Source organism: Montipora capricornis, chromosome 3 (assembly GCF_036669925.1).
Source record: "Montipora capricornis isolate CH-2021 chromosome 3, ASM3666992v2, whole genome shotgun sequence".
Lineage (NCBI taxonomy): Eukaryota > Metazoa > Cnidaria > Anthozoa > Scleractinia > Acroporidae > Montipora > Montipora capricornis.
This window is the reverse complement of record NC_090885.1, coordinates 23,730,596-23,757,962: the sequence shown is the minus strand read 5'-3', so window position 1 is coordinate 23,757,962 and position 27,367 is coordinate 23,730,596. Positions and strand designations below refer to the sequence as shown.

General features: G+C 39.3%; 4 protein-coding genes across 6 annotated transcripts in view; 1 reads left to right on the top strand and 3 right to left on the bottom strand.

Moving 5' to 3' along the window:
* The window catches only part of LOC138042612 (protein-glutamine gamma-glutamyltransferase K-like), a 28,550-nt gene extending 24,995 nt beyond the window's left edge, over positions 1 to 3,555 (bottom strand). The window contains exon 1 of one of the 3 annotated variants that reach the window (XM_068888565.1): positions 1,181 to 3,555. Coding sequence is in view for 1 of the 3 variants with exons in the window: in XM_068888562.1 (XP_068744663.1) it covers positions 617 to 684 (68 nt within the window). In the remaining 2 variants the exon portion in view is untranslated. Of the gene's footprint in view, positions 1 to 616; positions 790 to 1,180 lie in introns of those variants that run through there. The other 2 variants (XM_068888562.1, XM_068888564.1) reach the window with 2 other exon arrangements.
* On the bottom strand, positions 1,184 to 1,657 carry LOC138039969 (uncharacterized). The gene has a single exon (XM_068885785.1). It carries the CDS (start codon positions 1,655 to 1,657, stop codon positions 1,184 to 1,186), a length of 474 nt encoding a protein of 157 aa, XP_068741886.1.
* LOC138039967 (uncharacterized) lies at positions 2,584 to 3,279 on the bottom strand. Its single transcript, XM_068885784.1, has one exon. The coding sequence runs from the start codon at positions 3,277 to 3,279 to the stop codon at positions 2,584 to 2,586; it is 696 nt and encodes a 231-aa protein (XP_068741885.1).
* A 4,331-nt stretch (positions 3,556 to 7,886) lies between the features above and the next one.
* LOC138042611 (rab-like protein 2A) lies at positions 7,887 to 24,651 on the top strand. The gene is made up of 8 exons (XM_068888561.1): positions 7,887 to 8,009; positions 8,127 to 8,156; positions 8,722 to 8,801; positions 14,712 to 14,791; positions 15,804 to 15,915; positions 16,235 to 16,332; positions 20,541 to 20,624; positions 21,536 to 24,651. Exons 1-8 carry the CDS (start codon positions 7,912 to 7,914, stop codon positions 21,611 to 21,613), a joined length of 660 nt encoding a protein of 219 aa, XP_068744662.1. The 5' UTR covers positions 7,887 to 7,911; the 3' UTR covers positions 21,614 to 24,651.
* The last annotated feature ends 2,716 nt before the right edge of the window (positions 24,652 to 27,367 follow it).

The window sequence follows — 27,367 nt, the reverse complement described above, 5'->3', positions numbered from 1 at the left end:
TGAGCCAAGTGGCATCGTGAAAATGAGTTGTGAAGAAAAAATCGGTCGTCTCTCTCACCTCTTACAATTAGGAATTCCAAAACCCTCTCTCAGTTATGAGAAATGTATGCAGATCCAATATATCACTGTAATGTATTCTCTATCAAGAAACTCGATCGATCGATCAACGGAGTTGTATTTGTTCATTGATTACATGTATATTTGAGAGTGATGACTTCTCTCAGGTGTAAGTTACAGATATAATTCGGCAAAGCTACGATCAGAGTTTACATGACCATGATATGCACATAACAAAACGATTAACTATATTGAGGGTCCTTTTGCTGTTATTTGCGTTTGAGGTTCCTTTGTTTGAGTGCAAGGACACGAATAACGCGTCCATGTGTTTGGGCGCTTAGATTTGCATACATCAGGGTGTGCCTCGCAAAAACTTAAAAAAGTCGCGAAGCGAGTTTTAAAATATCGTTTTGAGACGTTTAAATTACTTAACAAACTTTTAACATATATATAAACAAACTTTTTACATATGTATAAACAACACATCATATTCAAGAAGCATGCATGATTATTACAAATGCAGACATCGATAAGAGATTAGTTAGAAATGATAACTCACTCAGGACTGCTAACCGGAGATTCTCGCGATGTAGAGCTCCCCGATAATCGACTACTTCTTCGCGACATTTTTCTTCAAGTTCAGAATTCCAGCTTAGGATTGTATAAACTCGAGCACGAAGTCTCTTCGGGCGCTGATCGAACAAGCGTGACTCAAAAATTCATGCACTGAATGATTAATTAATAAGACAAACGGAGAGGCCGAGGGGAGAGTGGGAAGGAGGAACGTGTTGATTACGTTGAAACTGGACTTACGGAAATTTCTCCGATTTTCTAATTCATGAAGGATAGTTCCGTAGGTGAACCATGATTCCCTGTGTATCTTCAAAAAGAATATATCTCTAGCCACGAAACTTTACAATTATATATTTTTTTAATTTCCTTCCCTTAAAAAGAAGACCAGTTTTGCAAGAAAGGGGAATCATTATTAGTTTTACAAATGGAAAATAGCCATAATCTCAGCAAGATGGTTTTTGAAACATTGAATTTGGGAAGAGCCGAAATTGGGAAGCAATCTTCCTGTCTGTTGAAAACGCACAACGAGAAACGTTTCCTGTATACTCACTATTTAATTCTTCTGCATTACGGCATGTAGGCACTCATTTAGTGATGGGGCCATTTCGTGAGCTCGCGCAGACGCATCATACACGACTCGAAGCTTTGTTGTTTCCGTACCCTCACGAACAACCGCACGATTTGGCAAATAAAACTCTCTCCCGGAGACTTCGGCAGGTGCCCGTTCTTCTACGCCTTCCGCCAACTGTTCTCTTATTACGTCATCATAGTCGTCCAACATGTTCTTTCGGCGTAATTTCCGCAAGAGGGAATTTAGTCGTCGCGTACTTCCGTCACGGTTGTTTGGTAGGGCAGGACAATTCCCTTTCCAAGGCAGGCTCGTCTCGTACCAACCTTCAGGTGATCGCGTCAGTTGCTCTTTAAACTCATCGTAGACATCAAACTGGTCCCCCGCTGGAATATCTGCTAGGCCAAGAACATCAAACGCACACAATCTCTCGACGTCACAGTTCGAATTCACCGCCATATACAGGTGATAAATCTTGGTCTGCGCCAGGCGACATGATCGTCCACCCAAAACGGGTATACTCCGCTACCGGGTCCCCACGACGACCCACACGCAAACGTTCTCCTGTCCGAATTTTCGCAAATTCGTTCGCACCCAGTATGAGATGTACAGGCATACGTACTCCCTTGAGGTGAGAATTCCCTTCTATCAGCTGGTTGTAACAAGGGTTTTCTCAAATCAGCAACTCTCTCTTGTTGACTCTGGTTACTTCCACTTCGAGCTGAAAATCACCAGTAACTTAGCTGATAACCACTCCAAAAACTTGCATAGTTCTTGTTGTGACGCCAGTCAGCATCGCTATTTTTGTCTCAAACCGGTCGATTTTAAACTTGCATTAATCAAGTCGATTGAAGTAGCGGAGGCGTGCGAATAACTTGCTCCACTGTCCAACAGGGCTCTAAATTTGTCACAATGATGTATTATGCCTTGCGTGACGTACTTAACAACTGGACTTGCTTTTGCACTCTCCTGCTCGGTGTCCAATTCCTGAACAATTAAAACACATACGTTTCTCTAGGAAAACCTTTTTCCTCGCTTCAACACTCACAACCTTGTCACGGTTAACAGCCTTGTGATCTGGACTCTGGCAAAATAAACAGCCTTGGATGTTTGCTTGTTGATTTCTGTCATCACGTTTTGCGTAGAACGCCCTCGACTTCTCTCTTCGATTGACAGTTGTCACAGTCTTTGGCTTTGAACTTTCGACTCCTTGAACTGGATTGTTAATTGTCCATTTCTCAAGCGCCTCAAGAAATTGCACGAATGTCCATTCGCTCCAGTTTTCATCGATCATGGCCAGCTCGTTCTTAATTACATCTAGCTTGTCAAATGTGAAACGTACAGCGGCGTCCAGTTTGTTTATGCTCTGCATTGTTTGCAGCGACTCAACATTGAAAAGATTCGTGAATCTTCTTGATATTCCTTTCTCTGACAGTAGCGAGTTCTAGTATATTCCTTACGTAGGTTCCCACAACGTTCCTCGTTTTTCCATATAATGTTGCAAGTAGATCTTTAGCCTTATCATAACCGTCGGGGGTAAATGGAAGGTCATCAATAAGATTTCTCACCTTAAAGTCCACCAATTCTTTCAAGTAAGAGAATTTTGTGACTTCAGGGGTAGAGGACTTGTCTATTTGTGTTTCGACCTGTCCCCAAAAATGCACCCAGTCTTGCGGTGTGCCATCAAATTTTGTGATTACTAGCTTTGGCATTTTTACCACGGTGCTAGTGATCGCGGTAATTTCCGGTGGTTCTGTTTGAGCTTGTTTCAACTCCATTTTTTTCTTTTCAAATTCTAACTCCTCTGCATGTGCAAGCTCAACAGCTTCTTGCTTCTGTCTCAGTTTCTCTCTCTCCAATTCGATTTCTCGTTTGTGCTCGTAAAGAGCAGTTGCGTGCTTCAAATTGCGGTCGATCTGCTCAATCTGGCGTGTCAATTCACGCATACATTCATCCGCGCTTGATTCACAACTTGATTCTTCAATTCCGCTAACCCATTCTTGAACTGACTCTTCGTCCTCGCCATTTACGAACTTTTTCTCCTCTATTGATTCCTTTAACGTGTTCACTGCTGTCGCCATAGTCTCTAGCGGGGTTCTGTGTCTTTCTGAAGCTTTTAGATCATCCTTCTTTAGTACCTCGTCCCTCGTCCGTCTTTTTCACTGGAAAGCTGAGTGTTTTTATTTTCCCGTTCAAATCCGCAATTTGTGTCTCTATGTTGCTTAACACTGTCTCGTCGGAGGAGCCACTTTGTAGAAAACGCACAACGAGGCACGGTTTCTTGTATACTCTCAATTTCATTCTTCAATCTACAACATTCGGACTCAACTCAACAATTCACTCATTAAAAACTGATCGGGGCAAAGTGCATTATCAGACAATCACGCAATTCTCAGTTGGTGTTAAATTATCGTCAATCATCAAGGTAATTACATGAATTCTTGCAGTTTCCAACACTGTCATGCTGTTCCTATTTCTTGAAGACAATAAACACGAAATTTCTTCAAAACTTGACGATCAGACAAAATCTGAAGGTCATTTTAAAAGTTACTATTCAAAGACCCAAAGTTTGGAAATTCCGGTATAGTATCTTCACCAGGAATGATCCAAAGTTATCGCAAAAGTTCCTTCATGATATGCTAATTTTCTAAAAAGAGACAGGGTGTGCCTATTAATAGTAATTAGCGTCCTTTTCTTTTGATGAGATGCAAATAGGTGTCAAGTAAAAGGCGGGTTGGAAGGAGCGTGGGCGCGGCTTTGATGTGCCAAGCTACCAAACAGAGGCGTTGATGGTAGTATTTCCGGTTGGTGGTGATAACGATAACGTAGATAACTCTAGTTTGATCCATCCCTCCAACCAGCTACTAACTCTGCTCCAACTGAAGCATGTTACAGGCATGACCCTAAACCTAATTTGCTTGAAATCGAAAAATCATCATAACATTTCTTCGATTTTCTGCAAATCTTTTAATAAAAATAATAATAATCATCATCATCATCATAATCATAATCATAATAATAATCATAATCATAATGATAATCACAACAACAATAATAATAATAATAATAATAATAATAATAATAATAATAATATATATTGCGCAGGTTACATGAATATAAATGATCACCTGCGCGTTACAATGATTAAAAACTAAAAAGTATAATAACGTAAAATGAGCTAAAAAGCCTACAATACAAACTAGATAAATTAAAAGTAAAAACTAGATAAATATATAGCTATAAAAATAAATTCCAATGAAATCATAGGTATAAAAGCCAACTTAAATAAACGCGTTTCAAATGTATTCTTAAAATTGTTCAAAGTTCTACTGTTGCGAATTTACTGGGGAGCGAGTTCTATCCATAGCTTTGGGGCGGCAACACAAAAAGCCCTGTCCCCTAATGTTCTCTTGGTTCTCTCTCGTGGCAACCCAAGAAGAAGCACATTGTTTGATCTCACAGATCAGATACAGCGATGTACTCTTGATACAACTGTTAATAAACAATTATTGGATGAGGTTTTTGTGATATCCAGAATAATCAAGGTCGAGGTAAGGGTTATCAGCCGAAGCCGAAGGCTGAGGCTGATAACCCTTACCGAGACATTGATTATTCTGGATATCACAAAAACCGAATCTAATAATTGTTTTATTATGCATTGTACGAAAAAAAAATGGTCACGACAGAGAGTGGAACTGGTAATTTATTTGTCAACAAGTAAACCGTATACAAATCAGCGGCACATAATTCGATTGACAAAAAAATTTAAGCATTAGACAATATGTGAAAAATTGAAAAAAAGCTTGATGAGAAAGTATATAGCAATAAATAAGTAACTGAAGGAAACAAACCCGGAAGTCATTTTTTTGCTTCTTCACTGACGGCAAGCAACACAAAGCTCGCGAACTTGACATGATTACCCTTAGAAATCATGCACTGCGGTCATACCTGACATGATAACCCGTGACCTTGACAAGATAACTGTATAGTCTGCCGTTATGACGTCACGGGCGCTGATTTCGAAAATTCACTGTACGTTTTCGGCCAATCAGAAAAGAGATAGCGAGTTCAATGTATAACAACACCAATTAAATCATTGATATAGAGAGGTTTTCAATTGAGTGTCGAAAGTAATTAGTGAATTGCTTTGGTTTTGCATTACTTTACTCAGTGATTAGTTCAAAGTTCTCGCGCCACTTTTTCAACCAATCAGAAGTGACACCAAAACCAATCGTGGCTCGCGCGTGCACAGTCTCCCGCGCCCTGTGTCGGCTACGTGCAATTACTTAGAGTTTTAATTGGTTTACCAGATTGTCTCCGTCCTTTTTGATTGGCCAAAGTAATTACTTCGGTTTTGGTTTTACGACACTCGATTGAAACTCGCTCTATTCCGGGCGGAAGCCCGTCACTAGCTTTAAATGTGCTTACTAGTATCTGAAATCTGATTCTAAATTGCACTATCAGCCAGTGGCGCCTGAAGAGCACAGACGATACATAATCAAAGCGGAAAACATTGCATAGGCTCGCCGCTGCGTTTGTTTTGGAAACTCTGTAAATTAGAAAGCTGCGTTAGCGGTAGGCTCGATTTCCGCCGCTCACTCGAGTTCGGGTATCCTCCCAGACGGCTGGACGCGTGAGCGATAGATTGTGTCTGTGACGTAAATTCAAAAGTTGATAGTTGCGGGGAAATAGCATTAGACATCCCAAAAACACTGATTTTAAGAAACAGAAATTACATAACAATGCTTAAAACGTCTGTGGGAAGTTTCCAGATGAGCTTGAGTTTGTGGTTAAATGATCGATGTGAGTTTGAATTCAACCGGCGAATCATCAACGAAATCTTCGGCTGCTTTAGCTCTCAGTCGACCTCATCGGCCCCCTCGTTTTGCCAGCAATAAACTCAGCAGTACTTTTAATTGATCTTGAGGAATTTTACTTGCTCTTACATTAGAGAAGTATGAGGAGAAAATTGCAATAGCAATGGATTTCAAAAACCGTATTTTGACCTTGGCGCCAACTGGAAAATCAGTGAAGTTTGCGAACTCAGACGGTAGAAAACGACACAATTCCCATTCTCCAGCTTCTCGAACACTTTTCGTTGTCGCAATCTTGGATGTTTCCTATCTTAAAGCACTGTAAACCTCGAACAGGCCGGGTCAAAGAATACCTTCGCAGCCAAAACATATAATTTATGCCAGACGGATTTGTGCAGGCGAGTTTCTGATTGGCGGATATTAACAATGGCTCACCTCACGCGTCCAGCCGAGATTTCGGGAGTGAGCGCTGGCTTATTTTCCGAAACAGCGGCTGGTAATGGAGCCTACGTTAGCGGCAAACCATATAATAAAGTATTGCAATAGTCAATTCTACTAGTAACTAGAGCATGCATTAACTTCTTCGTTGATTCAGTAGATAGATACTCTCTTACGCATCTAATGTCTACTATAAAGCTAAAGTGCGAGGATCGCTTCTCTCATTTATAATGTGATTTCATTGGCTTCGACGGGAAATGACGTCAGCGTCGTGACATTAGGGAGCTTACGACACGAGGACGGCGACGGCAACGAGGACTTCATTTTAAAATACGAGTTGGCGTTATTCATTATCCCTACGAACCTAATTCCTGTCGTTTCGCGTTAAAAATGTGTAGTACCTGTCGAGGAATTAAACTGATGTGAGTGAGTTGGAAGCGTAGAGAGAAAACTGAAAATTCATCGTCATGTGCTAACGTCCTCCAAAGAACCTTGAATTTGGTCATTTCACGTCGTCATTTTGGAGATGACGGCAAAGAAATGTACCAAAATGTAAAACGCACGTGCAGAGCCATTGTTTTGCTCACTAAACCTATTGTTTTGTAGCGTCGTCGTTGCCGTCGGCGTCGTCGTTTCATAAGCCTATTGCACGCGAAGCAGCGTAGAATTGAATATTCTGGAGTGTAGGTTTTTGTCGTGGGTCGAGTGTCGAGAGTAAGATGTCGACGGTAGGCAAATTTATAAGTTTTTATGTAAAGAAGTAAAGCTACACCAGTCGCTTTTATCAGAGATGACTCGTAGCCAGATGTCTCTGAATTCATGCAAATCGATGAAACGCGCTTCGTGCTTGTTAGGCCTTTGTCGTGTGCTTAGATCCCTATTAATTAAGTAATTGTGCACGCCAACGTCAAATTTAAAAGTCTTACCCTCGACCCTCGACAGTTCCGAGTTACTCTCGATACTCGACTTCGCACTATTCTGTGATGAGTGTAAAATAATCGGTCTGTGCATTCCAAGAGAATTAATTGAGATGATCGAAGTAAAGGAGACTAATTCCCCGCAAGGTACAGGTCGATACAGGTCTCGCGTAAGAATCTAAAACTGACAAAGCGTGCACAGGGTGAAAACAGTGTTTGGCCGCCTTTTATCAATTCATTTGCCAGGATGATAAAAGAGCTATTTTTTAAGGCAATACTTTATTCTGAATTATTCATCCTTTTAAGAAGAAAGCAGCGTTTTTTAATCTGAAGATCTCTTCAATTTTTACATTGCCCGTTGTAAAAGCAATTTCTCAATGACCGGGACGACTTTTGGAAATTTAATACACAGACTAGTAAAATTTGTTTAAATACGAATTATGGAATGTTTACTTGTTGGGCAGCTGCTCAATTTGTTGCTTAGCAACAAGCTGTAGATGCCTACTCGTGGGGTATGATGGGTATTGCAAGCTTGGAATGAAAAATGGCGGCCAGTGATGCGGTCGAAACCGACGAGAAAACGAATATGGATAGTTCTGTTAAAGTAATTTGTCTAGGAGATAGTGCGGTTGGAAAATCGAAGTAAGTTCGACGTAATGGTTCGTTTCTATCCTAGATCTTTTTGCCGCAGTTGTGTATGACACCTTGACGCTTGACTTACCGGCATCATTGTCACTCCATTTCCTTAATTTTTTACAGATTAGTTGAAAGGTTTCTCATGGACGGATAGTATCCTTTGCTTGTTTTTTAGTGTATATCTTTGTAAAAATACTGCCCTTTTTAAGAGGAGCAGAATTCAGATTTTAAGATTTGCCGTAGAGTCGGCGTTTATTATTTGTTCTGGTATAATCGAGTTTAATTACGGAAGCTCACTTTCTACAAGCTGTCACTTGTTCACGGACTTGAGAAGTTCAATCAATATTTAAATACTCGAATTGAAGATCCATCGCGGTGTCTTGGATTAATATTGTTCCCACCGATCTCGAAAAAGTATTTAACGTAATACTAACCTTTCCACTTAAATTACACATAAGTTAAATGTATCAGTGAATTGAATTTATGACATTTTTTATGCGTCATGATAGTTTGACAAAAAAAGAATATCATTTTACGGTTCATTCTTGTCAGACCATTTGCCCTGGTTGGGAATTTTGAGGATTTTTTTCAGCAATTTATCTTTCGCTAATTCGTCTCGCGAAGCTGATGTTTAACAGAAGGTTTCGAAAAGACACTTCGAAACAATGTGCTATATGAATCCAACAATGATGTACTTCCTTGAGTCGCACTTTGTCAGTAAACCACAACAGCTGTCAACATATGCGCTAACACTTTTTCAATACAAGACACTTGTGGATGGAGTTGACGTCCGAGTTGGTGAGTGTTTGAAGTTAAGCTTTTCAAAGAAAAAAAAAAGATCATTTTTTGTAAATCATGGTTGCAGTTATAACTGACTGGTCACAGAATCGATTGATGTGGAGGGTTGTAGACATGTGCAGTGATCTGCCTTCAGGCCTGCTTGAATTAATGTGCAAGGTATCGAAACATGTGCTGACTAAGGTGTCTCTTTTACTTTTAAACTTGTCCATCAAGCTAAAAGCAATCTTTAATGTTGTCTGCTTATCTGGGTAACCTTACGTTTTGCTTTTGTAGAAGTGAGCTCTTTTTCCTTTCCATAGTAAAAACAAACTAAATGCAAGGATAGGTTAATTTAATCTGGATGGCAAAAACTGTCAGAGGAAATAAAAATAAAGTATGATTGTCAGTAGGAAATTGTTAATACTACTCAGCAAATTTAGACTGACATTAAAATGATAAATTATTTGCATTTCTGTCAGTGAAATTTAAGCTATTTTAAAAGCATTCTTGATTAAAATGTAAGTTTTGCTTTTTTTTACTTTCAAAACATTATTGAAAACCAGGGAAATTGTAGTAACCTGTAATCGCTTGTTAGAAGATCCTTACAAGAGTAGGACATTTATAGATGGATAAGATAATACTGTAATACATTTATATCGCCTTCACTGTAAAATTAATATTCGATGGCACTGTTTTTTTATTGTATATATTGTGCAAAAGCAAACAATAGCTAATTCAGTTGTCCCTGCCTAGGAGAGTTCCAAATTAGACTAATCAAATGGTTCACTGCTGCTCAGGAAAAGTAATATCTGAAGAGTATCCCGGAAAAAAAAACAAATATTAACTCTTAATATATGAGAGCATGCCAGACCTCTGGAGACAGGTATAATGTTACCCAACAAGTGATGTAATATGTTTGTTAACCGGCTGTTTAAAAGATTGAACACTGTCACTCTTAATTTTTCCCACCACGGTGTCAGGGAGGGTGTTCCATATCCTAATCACAGAATGAAGGAAGGTTCTGTCCAATGTTGACGTTTTAGCATGAGGCATGGCCAAGGCATGATTGGGCATGGATGAGCTAGCACGAGTTGTTCTGCTGGATGTGTATGGGCATGGTAACAATTCCTGGAGATCTCTGGGACAATGAGAGGTGTGCATTTTGTAAAGCACTGTGACAGCGGCTATATCCCTTCTGTGTTGGAGGCTAGGGATGGCCAGTTCTGTACAGGCAGTTGCTTGGTTTACTCCAATGATTCGGAGAGCTTTCTGCTGAATGCAATCAAGTTGGTTTAAGACCGTTGGTGAGGCGCTCAACCATGACAGACAGGCATGTTCCATAATGCTACGGATTTGGGCTTTGTAGACAGTTGCTCTTCTTGCGGTATCAAATTTGTTAGCAATCTCCCCTGAGCAGTGCTCCAAGTCTCTGCCCAGCATCTTTTGAGATGTTGGAGATGTGCCTGGAACAAAGAAGCTTGCTGTCAACTGCGACGCCAAGAATACTGAGTCCCGTCTCCACTGCAAGTTTTGTGTTTCCAAAGTACAGATCAGGAATTGCTGGCATCCTTTTTCTAGACAGCATCAAGGCCTTGCATTTTGTGGGTTCAAAGGTAACTTTCCATTTGGCTGCCCATACCCTCATCTTCTCAAGATCTCTGTTTAGGCTGGTGAAAACGCTTGCCCTCTCATTTACAGATCTTATTGGTGCAAACAGTGTAGAGTCATCAGCATACAGGTATAGCTGGTTTTCACAGGTGTCCACTAGGTCATCGATGAAGACAGAGAGGGCCAAGTATGGAGCCTTGGGGTACCAAGGCATTGATAGGTGAAGCATCAGGTGATTGGCCAGAAAGAACAACCTTGATGGACCTTCCATGAAGATAGCTCTGCAACGATGTGAGAAGCATACCAGACACTCCTTTTGATCTCAGTTTGGCAAGAAGACCATTGTGCCACACTCTGTCAAAGACACCTTTGATGTCACAAGCAATGATGCATACTCTTCACTTCTGTCTAAAGATGCATTCCAAGTTTGGGCAAGGATGGTGAGAAGGTCGGCAGTGCTATGATTTGGTCTGAAGCCAAATTGTCTGCTAGAGATCAGCTTATTGTTGAGCAGGTGGCTCTGAAGCTGCTTGTTGACCACAGTTTCCATCACCTTGCTAATGATGCTCAACAAGGAAATTGGCCGGTACTTAGTTGGATCAGCCTTGGAATCTCTCTTGTGGACTGGGATGACAAAGGCTGTCTTCCATTGGTCCAGGAAAGTACCTTTAGAGAAGCAGAGTTGAAAGAGATGGTATAATGGACTAGCAACTGCAACTGAGATTGGTTAAAGTTAAATTAAAGTTATACCTAAAATTATATTACAATAAAATTATATTATCTGAAAACTAATCTAAATAATTGAAAATAAAATTATATTGATTAGTGTAAGTAAAATGTCATTTTTTGGATATTTATATTTATATAAATGACTGTCACTCATTGTCGCTCATTGATTCGCAAGTCTAAATAACAATGTTTTAAGTTCTTTTTTGAACTTTTGCATGTCAGTTATTTGTCGAATATTGTCAGGTAAGCTGTTCCACAGTACAGATCCAGATTTGGAGAAAGCCCTGTCTCCCAAATGTTATGAATTTGGTTTTTGGAACCAACAACTGACCTTTGTCTCTGAGGTGGTAACGTCCTTCCGGTTTCACTCGTATCAAATCTTGATGGTTTTTTATCATCTCTGCAGTTGTGTCCAAAGTTTATAATATTGACCTCATGTATTTTTTGACTTGTCTGGTATTTGATTCATTGGGCAGTGTGCTTTTTGTATTGATGTTAGGGTTTTAAAAGAAAGTGAAAATTTTTGATGAGTGAAATTTAATAGCAATAATAATAATAATAATAATAATAATAATAATAATAATAATAATAATAATAATAATAATAATAATAATAATCAGGCTTTTAGCCAGAATTTTGAAAGTGGGAGTCCAAATTTTATGTGGGCCTGCAGGCGCCATGTGGCGCGATGCTCCTACGCCATGCTCCTAGGGGGGTGTGGGGGCTTGCTCCCCCAGAAAATTTTGAAAAATTGAAGCCTCTTAGACGTGATTTCTGCGATTCTGACAGCTATAAACGTCTTTCAATTTACATATTAAACCGCTGTTTTTCTTTGATAATTTTACTAAGCTATCCTTTAATCAACATACCTTGTTTAACGTGAAATGATATTTGGGATAGGAACTCCAGTTGTTATGAAGAGAGATTGAAATTAGAAGGTGTGAAGCCATGATTTACACGGAAGCAAAAATAGGAGTTGCTTTGTTGGTCGAACTGCATTGTGGTCTACAATCTTTAACTATTCACCTACTATTAATATTCCTAAAGCAATGTTACGATGATTGGACAAGTTATTACACCAAATGGCTATTTTGTTGTAATGCCCGCCAGATTTCGCTTGAACAGAGTAGAATACAATCAAGCGATTACAATAACATTTGCAGCCGTGAGACCGTCATAAACAATCACCAACGTGCGTATTTATTTATAGCAGCCGGCAAAGTAGCCTGGGGACGACTTGGTAAGTCAATATCACTGAACAGTGGCTTTGCCTGTGAAATCGCTTCGTTCAACTTTCATTCAATTGATCAAAACAGAAAGGAAACTCGCTAAAAAAGTGTTAATATAGAAGAAAAATACGACAGCAACACTAAAACAACTCTTGAGAGCAAAAAGAAATGTAAGTTTTATTAATTTATAGACACTGTTTTGTTACATTAAGCACAGAAGCTCGTAAATGGCCGCCCAAAACAGGCCGTCGAAAATCTCCCATTTCTGAGAACTGGCCGTCCTTTGGACGGCTGGACGGCCGCCTGGCTAAAAGCCTGATAATAATGACGATGATGATGATGATGATGTTTGTTGAACACAAATAACACACTTCATTGATAACATTACTGTATTTACTTGTGTACATGTATAAGTTGACCTTTATGACCTAAAAATCAGCCCAAAAAGTTGCCCTTGAGATAGGGCTGGTATGGTAGCACTAGACTATCAGATAATTAGAATAACAATTGCTGGTAAAAATCTGCATGAAAAACTGACTTAATGTTACAAAAAAAAAGTTCTGATTGTATTTGTGTTTGATGAGCTCATCTGGGCGTTTCATTGTCAACAGGAAAATTTGGAGTAATAAAATGTACAATGTAAGTAGGTTAAATACAAACAGACTCACTGATGTTTGTTTCTCTTCACTTGATTGAATGATCTCAGTAGCTTAGTAACCTGACAATAGTTTTCTAAGATGGCTGGTTATTTATCAAGCCACTTTTAGAAACTCTTTGGTTTTCGTTTCATCTACTAAATCTCCTTTCTATGTCAATGTTCTGAGGAAGGTTAGTTTAAAATAGGAAAATTTAATTACATTTAAAAACAGAGAAAAAAATTATCAAGTAAACTGAATGTCATTGCAACTCATGTTACAAGTTAGAGTGAATACAGTTTCGTTTAGATTAGTTTACTTTTCGTCCACTGCAACTGCGCAAGAAATCTCACAAATATGACAGTAACTTTTACTGTAGGAACAATTCTATCAATCTGAATTTTAGCCTTTTAGCCAGAAATGAAGAAAAATAATTTTAAGGCCTTGAAACTTATACACAACAGGGTTCTTGCTAAGTTTTTGCACAGGAGGTAAAAAACCAAAATAGCAGGTAACCTTGTTACCTGCCCCTGCATGGGCTAGCGAGCTCAATTAAGTCTTAACTTGACGTTCGTATTGATCGCTGTTGCGTTCCAGCTGCTCCAAAATTAATTTAATACTCAGCAAAAAGAAAGTAGCTTATGCTATTTCATTGATTTTCACTCACCAATGCTTTTCTGACGCTATTGTTGAAAACCAAATTCTGAAAGACCTTTCTGTCGTTTTCCACGTGTGGATGCCATGTTGTTAACGTTTAACAAGGAATGGAAAGGAAACATGGCGGACATAGTTTTGAGGGATGATCATGAGTTGGCGAAAAACAAGCTGGATTGCTTTTACAAAATAATGGTATACTTTCGAGGCGATAACATGTGCCAGATATCTTCACAGGATTGGTTGGAAGGGGAAAGCAATATTTTCCCATAAACACAATGTGATTTCACCTTTAAAAAGGCAAACATTCCTTGGATAATTTCGGCAAATATTTCAGTGAAACAGCCGGTAACATTTACTTGAACAGCCGGTAAAAATAACCGGTTACCGGCTCTTAACAAGAACCCTGCACAAGTTCGACTTGCATTGTTTACATTGAGTAAAATATGGTAATAACTACTATAGGGAACATTACAATTATTTAGAGATGTTTTCAAAGTTACACCTTCAACCCAGTAGTGTACAGTGTAGCAGCTCTTGCAACCTGGTATTGTTTGGTATTGTAAGCAGCTTCTGTTGTTTTTAAGTCTATTAGTAAGTCATTGTTTCAAGTGTTTTTGGCTAGGGTAGGGAGTCAGTCACATTATGCAGTGTACGTTACGAGAGCTGCTACATCACCCCTTTAACCTATTGACTCCTGACAAATAAAATTACAGGGTGTTAGACAAAGTTAAGTCTTTTAAGTATCACTCCTAGAAGTCAATGGGTTAATAAAGGGGACTCGGTTTATGAGTGGAAGTAGATGAACTTGTTTACCCATTGACTCCTGAACCACTTTCCGTTGACGAGTAAAATCATCTGGTGTTAGACAGTGCAGTATCAGTCTCACTTCTAGGGGTCAGTGAGTTATTAAACAAATTCATGTCAATTATTAGTAATGTCAGTGTCTTTCCATTTTTTAAGTTTTCTAATCCCTCAACAGGGCTAATTTTTGTACAACTACATGTATGCTCTCTAGTGCCCCTTGAAGGAAATATTTCTTCAGACCTATTATCTTCACTTGTTTCTTTTAGACTTCTGGGACACTGCTGGTCAAGAGAGATTTAGTAGCATGCATCCTTCATATTACCATCAGGCACATTCCTGCTTACTAGTGAGTTGTTTGTCAAAACAGTCTTGTTTGTAGTGTACCCTAAGTGGATACTGCAATTCCATTCCTATCATGAGAATACTGCAGGGCTTCTGACGGGGTTTGGGAAAAAAAATTAAAATTGTGCCGTGAATTGTTTGGTGTTTTGCAATTTGCATAGCTTGTTGTTGTCCTCGTGAAAGTTGAAGTTAAGAATCTAAACAATGAGCCTAAAATTGAAGAGCTTTTAGTGTTTTGGACAGTCATTGCAGATTGTCTCGATTTGCCATTGTAGAACCAACCTAGTGCCCAGGACCACACAGAACTACAGAAAATGCCTTGTATACTTTTTTATCGTTGTAATGTCCGACGAAGCTGTTTGACAAAAGGAGTTTTTGGAAAGGAAATGGCCTGAAAATTTCTTGGAAAGGTTCTAAAAATCTTGGTTATAGGGTGAGGGTTAGGGTCAGTATTGTGCAGGATTGTGTGGATATTTAGGAATTGTGTTTTGTTGTGCAGATTTCATTGAAATTGTGCAGTCCCTGTCAGAAGCACTGAAATACAATGTAGATATTCAGAAAATATGTACATTTAGGAGGACAGGGCTAATGAATCTGCAAATAATCGGGTAGGGTGGTACCTCTTGTTGAACCGTATATTTCATTGGCTGTATAGTGTCGTACTTCTTATTGTTTTCTGTGCTAAATCCATTGTCGCCTTTGTTCGTTCTATTGTTCCATTGGCCAATCTTGAAGCCCGTTCAATGAGGTACGACGCGACCCAAAGGTTCACACACAAAGGCACTGTTCCAAAATGATTGGGCAAAGCTTTACATGTAAGTGAAAGCCCCCAGGGTGCCCCACAGGTCATGTGCAAAAATGAGCAAGACTACTGGCAGCATTGGCTCATTGTTAACTGTGCGTAAATTGCATTTAGCCACATTAAATTTATTGTCTTATCTCCCCTGCTAATTAAAAGTGAAATATTCCAATCATTCAGATGGTAACATTATATTGTTTTTATGAATGTCCATTAGGTTTTTGATATCACACGGAAAGTGACTTACAAGAATCTGGCAAAATGGTATAAAGAGCTTAGAGATTACAGACAAAACATACCTTGTATAGTCATAGCTAACAAAATTGATGGTATCCTTTTAAACTCTTACCTGATTCTGTTTTTAATCATTTTAACCATTCTATAAAAACACAATAGACTTGACTGCTGCTCAAGTCCTAGACTGCTCCATCATCCATACAATTATTGCTCCACTAAATTCTTTTTTTTGTGTGTGTGTGTGAAGTATCAGTATTTTTTTTTTTTGTGTGTGTGTAATTACAGTGACTTTCTTCATCATTTGATACTGTAATTAATAATATTGAGGAGCATTGCATTCCTTTGTTCTAAGGTTAATATGTGTATGTGGACAACACCTTATTTTCCTTAAAAAATTCTTTTCATCCAAAGTTGACTATAATGTAACACAAAAGAGTTTTAATTTTCCCAAAAAACATGGTCTTCCGTTTTATTTTGTGTCTGCATCTGATGGAACAAATGTTGTGAAGGTAAGTGTGCTTGTTGCTTAAATTGATGCACAGTAGACACGTACAGTAGATTGTGAAACCTTAATGATTAAACAAAGTGCTAAGAAACTGGGTATATCCAGCTTGTTATATCATAGCTGTCAATAGAGACCTTTGTGGTGGATTTGGTGTTGTCATTTCTGAGCATGTGCATTACGCTTAAGGTTTCAAGTGTTTAACCCATTGACCCCTGGGAGTGAGACTTGACAGGTTTTACTCTGTCTAACGCCAGATGATTTTTCTTGTCAACTGGGGGCGTCCTAGGGCGTTTGAGGTGTCAATGGGTTAATTGAACATTCTCAGGAAAGAAAACTCCCACTTGCAGTTGAAGCCAATGTATGGTGTAAAGCCCCATGCAAATCAGGACTCGGGACGCAACAGCTCCCAACATTGTTGGGAGTTGTTGGGTCTGCAGATGTTGGATGGTGTTGACAGTTGTATGCAAACGGACACAAATACTCCCAACAATGTAAGGACGTGCAGTGTATTATGGGAATGATAGGACCCATAAGACCTTGTAAATTTACAAAATTCGGCTTCCATCTTGTTTTCAACAAGTTAATGCATTGCTATCTCCATGGAGACCAATGCACATGGCCCCAACATTGTTGGAAGAGCAGTGCAAATGGAAGCTATGCTTTGGTGATCACAGAACAAAAGAAATATTGGGAGTTGTTGGCTTACACTGCAAGCAGTCCCTTGAAGTTCATAAACCAGTCAAATGGCCCACTTTTCTGAAGCAGTCGTGTTTTGTCACGCAAACGTCACACAAACGAAAAAAAAAAGACCGAGAGAGGCTTGGGAAGAGGGGAGAAAGAAGGGACTGCACCCTTTTCTGTAACCAACGCATTCAGAATTTGGTCCATTTACAATGCACCGCAGTCAATTTTTTTTTGGCGACTTAATTACTTCTTGTTAGATTGCGCTTTGTTTTTCCATGCATGAGAAAAGATAAGCACGATATGGCTTTTGCGGTACGGATGTTGATAAATTTTCCCTTCAAATGGAAACATTAAACCAAAACAAGAGTACACACTTGCCGTTGAAGCTCTCCTATGTCTATACTGGTTACGGAACACCATTATTTATGAGAGCTTTGTCCTCTCAAGGATTCTGTTGATCAAAGTCAAATGCCATCATTCATGGAGAACAAAGAAGAAGGAGGATTTGTTAAAGGAAATGGCTTCAAACAAGTATTGAGTTGTCATTTCTGCAGAACAAGCTCTGTCTTCTAACTTCCGATTTAATGACAGACAAGTTGTCCGTTCCAATTAACAAATTGTCCTTGATAGTTGTGGACAAACGCCACACTGTCGAAAAACTTGCCAAAACACTCCAACACTCAATTTAACATTATTTTATTATGCAAATCCAGAAAAAAAGGCTGAGGCCTTTCTCTACTTAGCTTTTCTTCCTCTCTTTTACCGGGCTTCTTTGGAATGTGGCTAGCATTAAGTTCAAAGTAAATACAGTAGTTTTTCTGCGGTTTCCTTTCTGAATAGTTGATTGAATTCGACATACACGTAAAATACTCCCACGCCATTACTGTTGTTATTTTGAGTGTTTATTTACATGTACATTTAATTTAGCAATAAAAAGGCAGAACCATTTGCCTTATCACTTTCACTAATAATTTGGTGATTCTCTTCATCCCAAGCCTCCCTCTGTCTTTTTATTCGTTTGTGTGACAAAACATGACCGCCTCAGAAAAGTGGGCTGCTCAGCTGATTTATTAAGGGACTGCTCGCAGTCTATTGTTGGCTCAAAATTTTGACCAGTTTCAAATTTTGTGCAAAATTCCCAACAACTAGTGCTTTAAATTAAAAAAACATTCCAGGTTGTCCCTGATTCAAAAGCCGAGCAAGTAACCCGTGAATTTGGTTGCCCTGATAAATGCTTGGTTGCCCATTGGGAAACCTCTATGATTAATGCACACTGTATAGATCGTTTTCACGTGACGTCATCATTTTCTAAAATCCAAAACTAAAGGGCCACGAAAGTTTTTATCCTCATCAGGCATAAGAGGCGGTAAATTTGTATCCATTTGCAATTTTAAAGCTCAATAGCGTGCTTCGTATGGAAACCAGAGCATTTTGAATTTCTGAGTTATAGCGGTGCGTGACACGAGGCGATGCTTGAGTTTATTGTGACATATATATTTATCTTATGGTTTTGAGCCTTTTTAGAATTTACAGCATTACGAAAAGTGCTTAGGTAAATAGCTGTGTGTTCAGTACAGATGATCACTCTCCTAGATAGCCAAAGTAAGTAACAGATGTTGACACTATTTTCCGGCCGCCATATTGGTGCACCACAGATGTGCACCAACATGGCGTTTTCATACTGGGCTCTGTAAATTTCTGCGAAACATTTCGACTAATAACTGACGTTTGGCGAACCGCCCAGGCATAAAACTTTGAGAAGTATCTTCTTCGTTTATCTGCTACAACATCACGAATTCTTGACTTTTTCCACTGGATGGTTTTCGGTTTATTTTTTTATTGTGTGACAGTGAAAACGATCTATTGGGGTGCAATCTCATAGCGTTGGTGCTTGAGTATCCCATAGTTTTAAGTGTGTGCCTGTGGTTCTTTTTTGTGGAATTCTGGGGTTAAGCACTTTCAAAATGGAGCCTTCGATCTCCATCGCCAGCTACATGTGAATTTTTTGCAAAAGCTACAGATATTCAAAACATGGAAAAATGCTCAAGTGCAACAAATTGCCTATCGTTAACTTCACACTACTATCAGACATTGACAACAGGAAACCGTTGAGTGAGTCGAATACTACTTAAGTAATACATTTTCTACCTTTGGCTGGGTTGTCTGTTGTTTTTCTTCGGGCAACCAACCTTTTCATTTTACCAAAAACTAGTTGCCCAATAAACTTTCTGGTTGGCTGGGACGACCGGACGACTGCTAATTGTGAGCACTCCAACAATACTCAACAACATGCAACAGGGTGTGCAAAACGGACACTACATGTTGTAACACCCAACAATGTTTGCATCTGTTTAAAGGTTTTAAAACATGCCCCTTTCCTCAGTCCAAGTAATTATAGTGTGTATTCTTATTATCTACATCCTTTATGGGTTTATTAGGAACTCACAAAATTACCAGCTCCCAGTTGACTTGATAGGTCGATAAATACCTCTTATTATTTAAACACCAATGAAATACTAAGTGAGCTTTTGCGTCAAAACGTGATATTTTCACACATGAAGATAACATACCGGTATTATTTTCACATGTGAAAAGATCATTGTTGCTATGGTTACACATGAAATCGTGCCTTTTGATACCTTTCGTGAAATGATTAAATTTTAGTATTTTTATTGGTGTTTATGTGATAAATAGAATATTACATGGCTGCTTAGAGATACGAAATTTCGCCTTTTGTGTTGAAAAATCTACTACCAGTACATGTACTAAGGGATGTACACTACTACTACTACTACTACTACCACTACCACTACTACTACTACTACTACTGCTGCTGCTGCTGCTGCTACTACTACTCATCATCATCATCATCAATCCAATTTTGATCCTGGTTTACCCCTGTAAACGGGGTGGCCGGATTTAACCCACTTTGTCAGCAATCTTTTAAACTCCCACTCTCCATCTCGCTTCATTCACGGCGTCCTTTTTCTCCAAACCATCACTCTTGCTCTCCTTCTCCACGTGCGTCTTCCACATCTTCTTTGGTCGTCCTCTCCTCGGTTCCTCTTGCCCTTCACTTCGAACTCCAATGCTTTTCTCAGAACATGCCCATCATCCCTTCTCAACACATGCACGTACCATCTCACTCCATTTGCCTTTACCATCTGAACCGCTGTGTAGACAACTCTAGCCCAACTCTGACTACTACTACCACTACTACTACTAATTATTATTATTATTATTATTATTATTATTATTATTTATTATTATGGCAGTGTACTGGTATATCAGAGGTCATGGGCTCATATCCTATTCAAGTGTTGATAGTAATTCCAGGCCATCCCGTCACTCTTAAAGTCGGTACTAGATAAACACCGAGATGTTTAGGTGAAATCCCTGGTCTCCTCCGCACATCATTGATGTATAATTTACTAGTTCACATTAGTTTGTCAGGGAACAAACTGCAACAGTTTGAGATTGCATATTGCATTCTTTAATTATCAATCTCATTATTGTTGTCTATTAAAGGCTTTCAGGGAAGCCATAGCACTTGCTGTCAAGTATAAGGAAAACTCTACGGATTTTGTTGATGAGGTTCTCCGAGAACTTGAGGTACTTGTTGTTAACATCTTTACTATCAGAAATTTCATTTTGAACTTTGCTGTCAATAACTGAAACAATAATTTGTTATTTACAGTAGCCCATCAGGGACACACCTTTCTCCATTAATTCAGGCACATATTGCAAAGAATTGCTCATCTCGCAAAAGAAAATGCACTGCAAACAAAATATATTCAATCTCATTCTAAAAACAAAATAAATCTGGCACACTGCAAACAAATAAATCCCCACAATGCAAACAAAATGTCATCGTACACAACAAAAAAAAAATCCTCGCACAATGCAAACAAAAAACCTTTGTACACCACAAACAAAGTATCCTTTCAAACTGCAAACAAACATTTCTTCGCACACTTCAAACAAAGTAAAACCACACACTCCCAGAAAAATCTGTGCCGGAAACAAAAAGCTAAAAAGTACTGTGAGCACAAGAACGTGCGAAGGACTGGAACCTGCTCCAACAAACATGTTTGTGGAAATCGAAGGTGTTGGAGCAAATGTATCTTGTTTGCAGTGTGCAAAGTTGTTTTGTTTGCAGTGTGGGAGATTTTTTTTTTTGGTGTGTATGATGACATTTTGTTTGCAGTGTGGGGATTTATTTTGTTTGCAATGTGTTGGATTTCTTTAGTTCTCAGAGTGGGATTGTATTTTATGTCAAGAGTTAGAATTTATGTTGTCTGCAGTGCATTTTATTTTGAGAGAGGAGCAACTCTTTGTAATATGTGGCTGAGTTAATGGGGAAAGGTGTGTCCCTAATGGGCCACCGTAGTTATAATTTGTTCCTGACGCCATTTCTAACTGCAGAAATTAATTCTCTCCCTTCCACTTTCCTGCAAAGGTCTTCACATAAAGTGAAGGTCTTTGTGCAAACCTAATCACATTTAAATCTTTTTTACTTTTAGAACTTTGACAACATGAATCTTAATCAAGATGACTATGACTCAGATAAAAAGAGTAGTGATGAAGATGGTAAAACATGATGCCTGCTATCGGTGCAAGCTTTGATGTGGGTCGTCAAATTTGCGTCATTATTTATGCGGTGGCATGGACAGAATATTCTATGCAGAGTAATTTATTTCTTACGAATAGTTAAGAGTTTTTAATTGTTAGCTAAGAATATTTAAGAGATCTACAATCATTTGATGAATATAGCAAAAGACTGCTACCCAATAAGTTTACAGTACGTGGTGGTTGAATGGCGACCAGATTAGGGTTACAGTGCAGGAGAGATCCCCTATATTTGGTACCTGATAATATATGTCCCCTGCCCTGTTTAATTTTGTCGACCATGGCCCGGTTGTTCGAAAGCCGATTAACTTAATCCAGGATTAGCGTAAACTTTTGTTTTAAGTTTTAACTTTTTGGTGAAAGCTTCTTTTGCTTAATTTTGTTTTTCAAGATTGGCTTCTTCCAATGTACAGTTTTGCCGAATATCAGCGTTGAAAAGCACTTGGGAGCAGAGAAATAAACTCCTTGGTTAATTTTTAATCTGGGATTAGCGTTAATCGGCTTCAGTTGAACAACCGGGCCCATGTTGATGGTTCAGGGAGGCTACCCTGCTTAGCATGATTGTGCAGCTGCTTTTCCTGCATGAAAAGAGTTGTTTCTGTGGCGAAGAACACTATCACTGTCATGGCCTATACTGACCAGCAGCACGATGATCTCCCCCTCCTCCCCTGGCCTCATTGTGATCAACCCACCAAACACTTATTCTATAATTTCCTGCAACAGGTTTATGGCAACTGTTGAAACGATAAAAAGTGCCAGAGTTTATTATCGAAGTTATGAGGGGTTAGGATTCGCAGATATTATTGGCTTCTTCTGGCTGCAAACTGGGCGGGGATTTTATTGGCAGGAATAAAGCGAGAGAGAGCAAACTCCAGATCAGAGGAGGTCTGGAGCAAAGAAAAGTGACGTGTACCTTGTACACCCTCTCTCGGAAAGGATGTTAGCCAGCCAACCTACATGTAGATCGAACGCTGTAACTACCAATTTCCGTAGGTCACTTTCAAAAATAACATAATACTCTTTGTTTGTCCTCCAAAATTTTGCATAAGCACTGTTTCCAGTTTCTCTTGGGATTTGCAGTGGTCCCAAGAGAAAATAAAAGCAATTCTTATGCAAAATTTTGGAGGGCAAATAAAGAGTATTATGATATTTTTTAGAGTGGCTTTTTGCATGGAGTCGTAAGGAAAGGAACACAGAACAAAATGGTTGGCTATGTTCCTATGTTCAAAGAAAATCGTAGGTTTTGTTAGCTGTCTAATTTGTCGGTTATGTTACAACTTTTAGTTGTTTGGAGAATTTCAAATGGTTAACCCTCTCCTTCCTGAGAGTGAGAGTCTAATTATGCCCTGTTCACACCAAGACCTTAACCACGTTTCGAACATGTTTAGTTAAAGATGGTTTCAAATTGTTTGCTTTTTAAAACATGTATACTGACTTTTGTCGAGTGCAAATTCAGCACAGCTAAAAGCATGTTTGGAAACTCACCAGAATCTCGTGTAAAAGCTAGTCATACATGTGCATTTTTCTTTGACTCGTTTTCATTTTGTTAAACCCAGTTCAATTAAACATGTCTTGTTGGTGTGAATGGGGTATTGGGTCAGACGCTTTTACTCGTCAGTGGGGGCTGCTTCATGGGTAAATAGGTTAACAAAATCTCGGTCCATTCATCTTCCTTTATAAAATAATTAGGACAGTACGCGCACTCTCATTGGTCAAAAGCTGTGTTTAGATGAGAGTATGGAAACACGACTGTGACGTCACACGAATTTTTGATTGGTTATGTAGTCAGACGCGCGTTTTGATTGGCTGGTAGGAAATATGAGCGTGTATCAAGAAAGTCTGTTTCAATCAAGAAGTAAAAAAAAACAGCATTTCCTTCATTTGTCGAATTATCTTTGAGGAATATTTCATAAAAGCAATAGGGAACTTCTTTCCGTGTTTCCATAGCCTCATCTAAGCACTCGGGGAAGTTGGGAGAATTCTCGACAGTTATGCAAATCCTCGACTGCGTCTCGGGTTTGCATGACTGTCTCGAATTCTCTCAACTCCCCTTCGTGTTTAGATGAGCCTATGGAATCACGGAAAACGTTCTATATTGCTTAATTTTGAAATGGGGAAGTAATCCTTGCATTTTTTTTTTTTTTCATGCAGGCCTGAAAAATTTATCTGGGTGTAACTAGCGGAATCTTCGAATGCTTGCCTTCTCATTTTCCAAGTAATCCCTTATCAATTCGGGTCGATTCGTTAGGCTCATGTTAACCCTTTTACCGCGGAGGGCTTCCCCATTGACGAGTAAAATCATCTGGCGTTATAGTAAAATCTGTAAGCGTCAATGGCATTTATGGCGTTGAAAGAGTTAAACTTAAATATGAAAGAAAGGTTCCATTCCTTTAAATCCGCCCGAATTGCTTTAACTGGCAAGATAAGTTCAAGGCTGATTTCTTCAATTCGTCTCATTGTTTTCCGTACGTTGTATCCATTCATTTCTGTTAGCGATTTTTTTTAGTGCGAGTGAAAAAGATGAAAGATAACTTACCTTAATTACATTGAATGTATATTATGGAGTGCCTTGCTCCATGGATTAGGCTCTGACATTTCCCACTAGTTATTGTTTAGGCGCTGTTACTTTGTACAATTTCTCTCGCAACTTGCTTCACTATATTGTTGCGACAAAAGTCCAGCAATGCAGCGAGACAAGGTGCTCGATGCGTGTCACACTCGCGTCCCGTGTAGTCTTAGGAAGGATTTACACACTGCGCACGGTTTCAAGTGGACGTTTCAGGTAGCGTTGCTAAAATTAGAAGCAGTGTCTAATCTCAAACCAGCTTCTTTTAAATTTATGTACATATGCTGTATAAATGTGTTTATATTTCAATTGCAAAATCTTAGAGTGAAGATCTTTACAAAAACGAATAGAAAGAAAAACAAAAATGTCATATATATGTGCTCATGTACGTAATAAATTGCATGTAAAAAGCGATGTAAAATAAAAACGTTGCCGTAACACCAAGATATGGATTCAGTCTATTTTTGAAACCAAACGGTTAAGCCTGTGCGGAACTGAGAAGCTCAGTGATACTGCAACACAAGGGCGCCTTGACGGTTCGAGTCATACGGCGACCTCTCACACTAGACACTCCAACCTAGTTTGTAACGTAACTAATCCTGTCTGACCTCGTGATAGTCTGAAATTTCAGCCGTCGCCTCCCTAACCCTAGTAGGGGGCCCTACTAGGGTTAGGGAGGAGACAGCTGGAATTTCAGACTAACCTCATGAATGATGCTCGAAAGGAGCTTTAGCGAAGCGCGTGCGCGTAAGCCACACACGCAATCCTCAAATCGCCACAATCTCGACCGCAGATCTCTTCTCTTGACTGAGGGAGAGAAGAGCCCTGGGGAATCCTGAAACAAAGTGTGCTATCATTGGTTTTCGTGAAGAACAATACAAAACGTCTCTAATTGGTGCATTCACGCTCTCACGAGAAGTGAGCACGATTTCGTGTTTAAATAAAGATTGATGATGATGATGAAGATGATGATGGCCAGGTGCCGTAAGGTTCAAATAGCCAGCCAATATTTGGCTGTAAGAATTCTACGGCGCATGTTCTCCTACATATCCCAGAGCCTTGGGTCGATCCTAGGCTCTGGTGACGAGAATGAAATCGCCATTTAATTAGATTTAATGCCCAACTCGCAAATTAAAGTCTACTGTCGTGGAATAAAGGATGCCAACATCATCCTCTAATAGCTAGGGTGATAATTAGCGAGAAGACGAGAATCTCACGCTGTAGAGCTGGCTTTTAAGAAATCTTCAGGAGCAGCAATTCCATGTGGAATGCTGATGACAATAGTATCTGGATTGCGATCCTCGATCCGTTTTCAAGTAGACCACTTTCATAAATGGCGACCACTTTTACATTCTTTTGTATATATGTTAATTAGACCTACTGCCCTCATTTTGAAACAAACTTTCTTTTGAAATTTACTCGTCGTAGCGAGGCAAGAAAGGCTTACTAGCATTAAAACAAAAGAGTATCTAATTTGGCCGCCATTATGAAGGAGGTCTATTTGCACTGCAGAGTCTTGTAGTAACCACACCTGGGCCTTGGCGGTGGTGTTTGTAGTGTTAAAATAACGAGGTTCCAAAGCGATTCAAAAAAATAAAAAATTTAAGTCACTTGTAAGTCCTAATCTCGTTCCCAGGTTCCTTAGTCTCCACATTTTAGAGGGAGGATTGAAATTGAATCTGTTGGAACACTCACCGAAACGATCAAATAGTTGTTTATCAAAAATTCCCGGAGAACTGAAAAGGTAGTCGGAAATCTGCAACTAGAATTACCGAGAAGAAAGTGCGTGCACCACTCGCTTTCCCTCGATTTTATCTACCCTCCATTTTCTCTCTCACTGAGAGAGTTTTGCAAATGGCAAAAGTCGGTCACCTTCGGGGGGTTTGACGACCGTCCATATGAGTTGTCACGCAACGTTTGCAATTTTTCGGAGAACGATTATAATATGGCCGATTTCAAAGACCACAGCTAGAGGACTTGACACTGAAATAAAGTTTATCATCATCATAGACCCTTTGCATAAATGGCGCCCAAATTTGAATAACAATACTTGATACATCCTTAGCCACACATTCATGAGAAAAATCCTTTGACCCGGGTGGGTGATTCAAATGAGCTTCACAACGAGCTATGTCCCTCTGTATCAAAATATGACGCTAAAGAGAGTCAACAAGAACCGAGTTGTATTGATTTTAAACTATCTCTTTAAAGTCTGAAAAAGTTAACTTGTGCGTTTGCGTGAGATCATGATCATTAATGATAAACAGAGAAATGAGCGATTACTTGACCATCCGCAAAACCTCGGAGGGTGAGTGACATGCCTGCAGCGATCACTACCAAGCCGTTGTGTGGTTTTTGTTAGCATACGGAGGACCTAAGAGATAAAAATTACCAATTTTTGTAGCAATGTCCTTACACCACCGGCAATAATCCAACTTAGTATAAAGTACGGTCAGTGTAAAACGCAGACTGCAGACAGCAGACCAGGGGTAAAATGCAGACTGAGGTTATAACGTAACTGTTGAAAAAGCCCAAACCCCTTAGAAATGCTAACCTTAGGCCTAATTAGGCCTAAAACAATATTTGGACTTAACTGTTAGCATTTCTAATGGGTTTGGGCTTTTTTAACACTTAAATTATATATAACCTCAGTCTGCATTTTACCCCCGGTCTGCAGTCTGCGTTTTACACTGACCGGCATAGAGATAAAGAAATAACTAATTGGTTTGCCATGACAACAGCGTGTCAAATACCCTCAAACAATAGGCGTTTACAAAGTGTTAGATCAAGTTGAGCAATCATTGAAGCGTCCAAAACGCTAAAAACATGACCTCCGACTCAGAGAAGAAACGGCTTGTCCAGAATCAAAATAGTGTCAGACGCAGTATCGCTTTCACTTTGATACTTTTAATTTGTTCTGTCACGGCAGCAGGTTATCTTCCATTTCCCAAGCTACATCTTCCCACGCTTTTCGACCGTGTGGTGTTTACGTTGCGATGCTCAATGTTATCTTTACTCTCGCTTGTTGCTGGTATTCAAGTTCTCGCCAGCATACGCCTAAGGACCTCTGCCATCAATCCGCTGGACCCGAGTGGACAGAAATTCACGCAAACGTTTGACAGATATCTCCGAAACACAGTAGAGCAATTTTTGGTTCACA

Bases quoted from the DNA above. Each gene is read 5' to 3' on its own strand.
- LOC138039967 (XM_068885784.1), bottom strand. From the start codon at position 3,279: ATGGCGACAGCAGTGAACACGTTAAAGGAATCAATAGAGGAGAAAAAG.
- LOC138039969 (XM_068885785.1), bottom strand. From the start codon at position 1,657: ATGGCGGTGAATTCGAACTGTGACGTCGAGAGATTGTGTGCGTTTGAT.
- LOC138042611 (XM_068888561.1), top strand. From the start codon at position 7,912: ATGGCGGCCAGTGATGCGGTCGAAACCGACGAGAAAACGAATATGGAT. The intron at 8,802-14,711 runs GTGAGTGTTTGA...TGTTTCTTTTAG, and splicing joins TGGAGTTGACGTCCGAGTTG to ACTTCTGGGACACTGCTGGT. The intron at 20,625-21,535 runs GTACTTGTTGTT...TTTTACTTTTAG, and splicing joins AGGTTCTCCGAGAACTTGAG to AACTTTGACAACATGAATCT.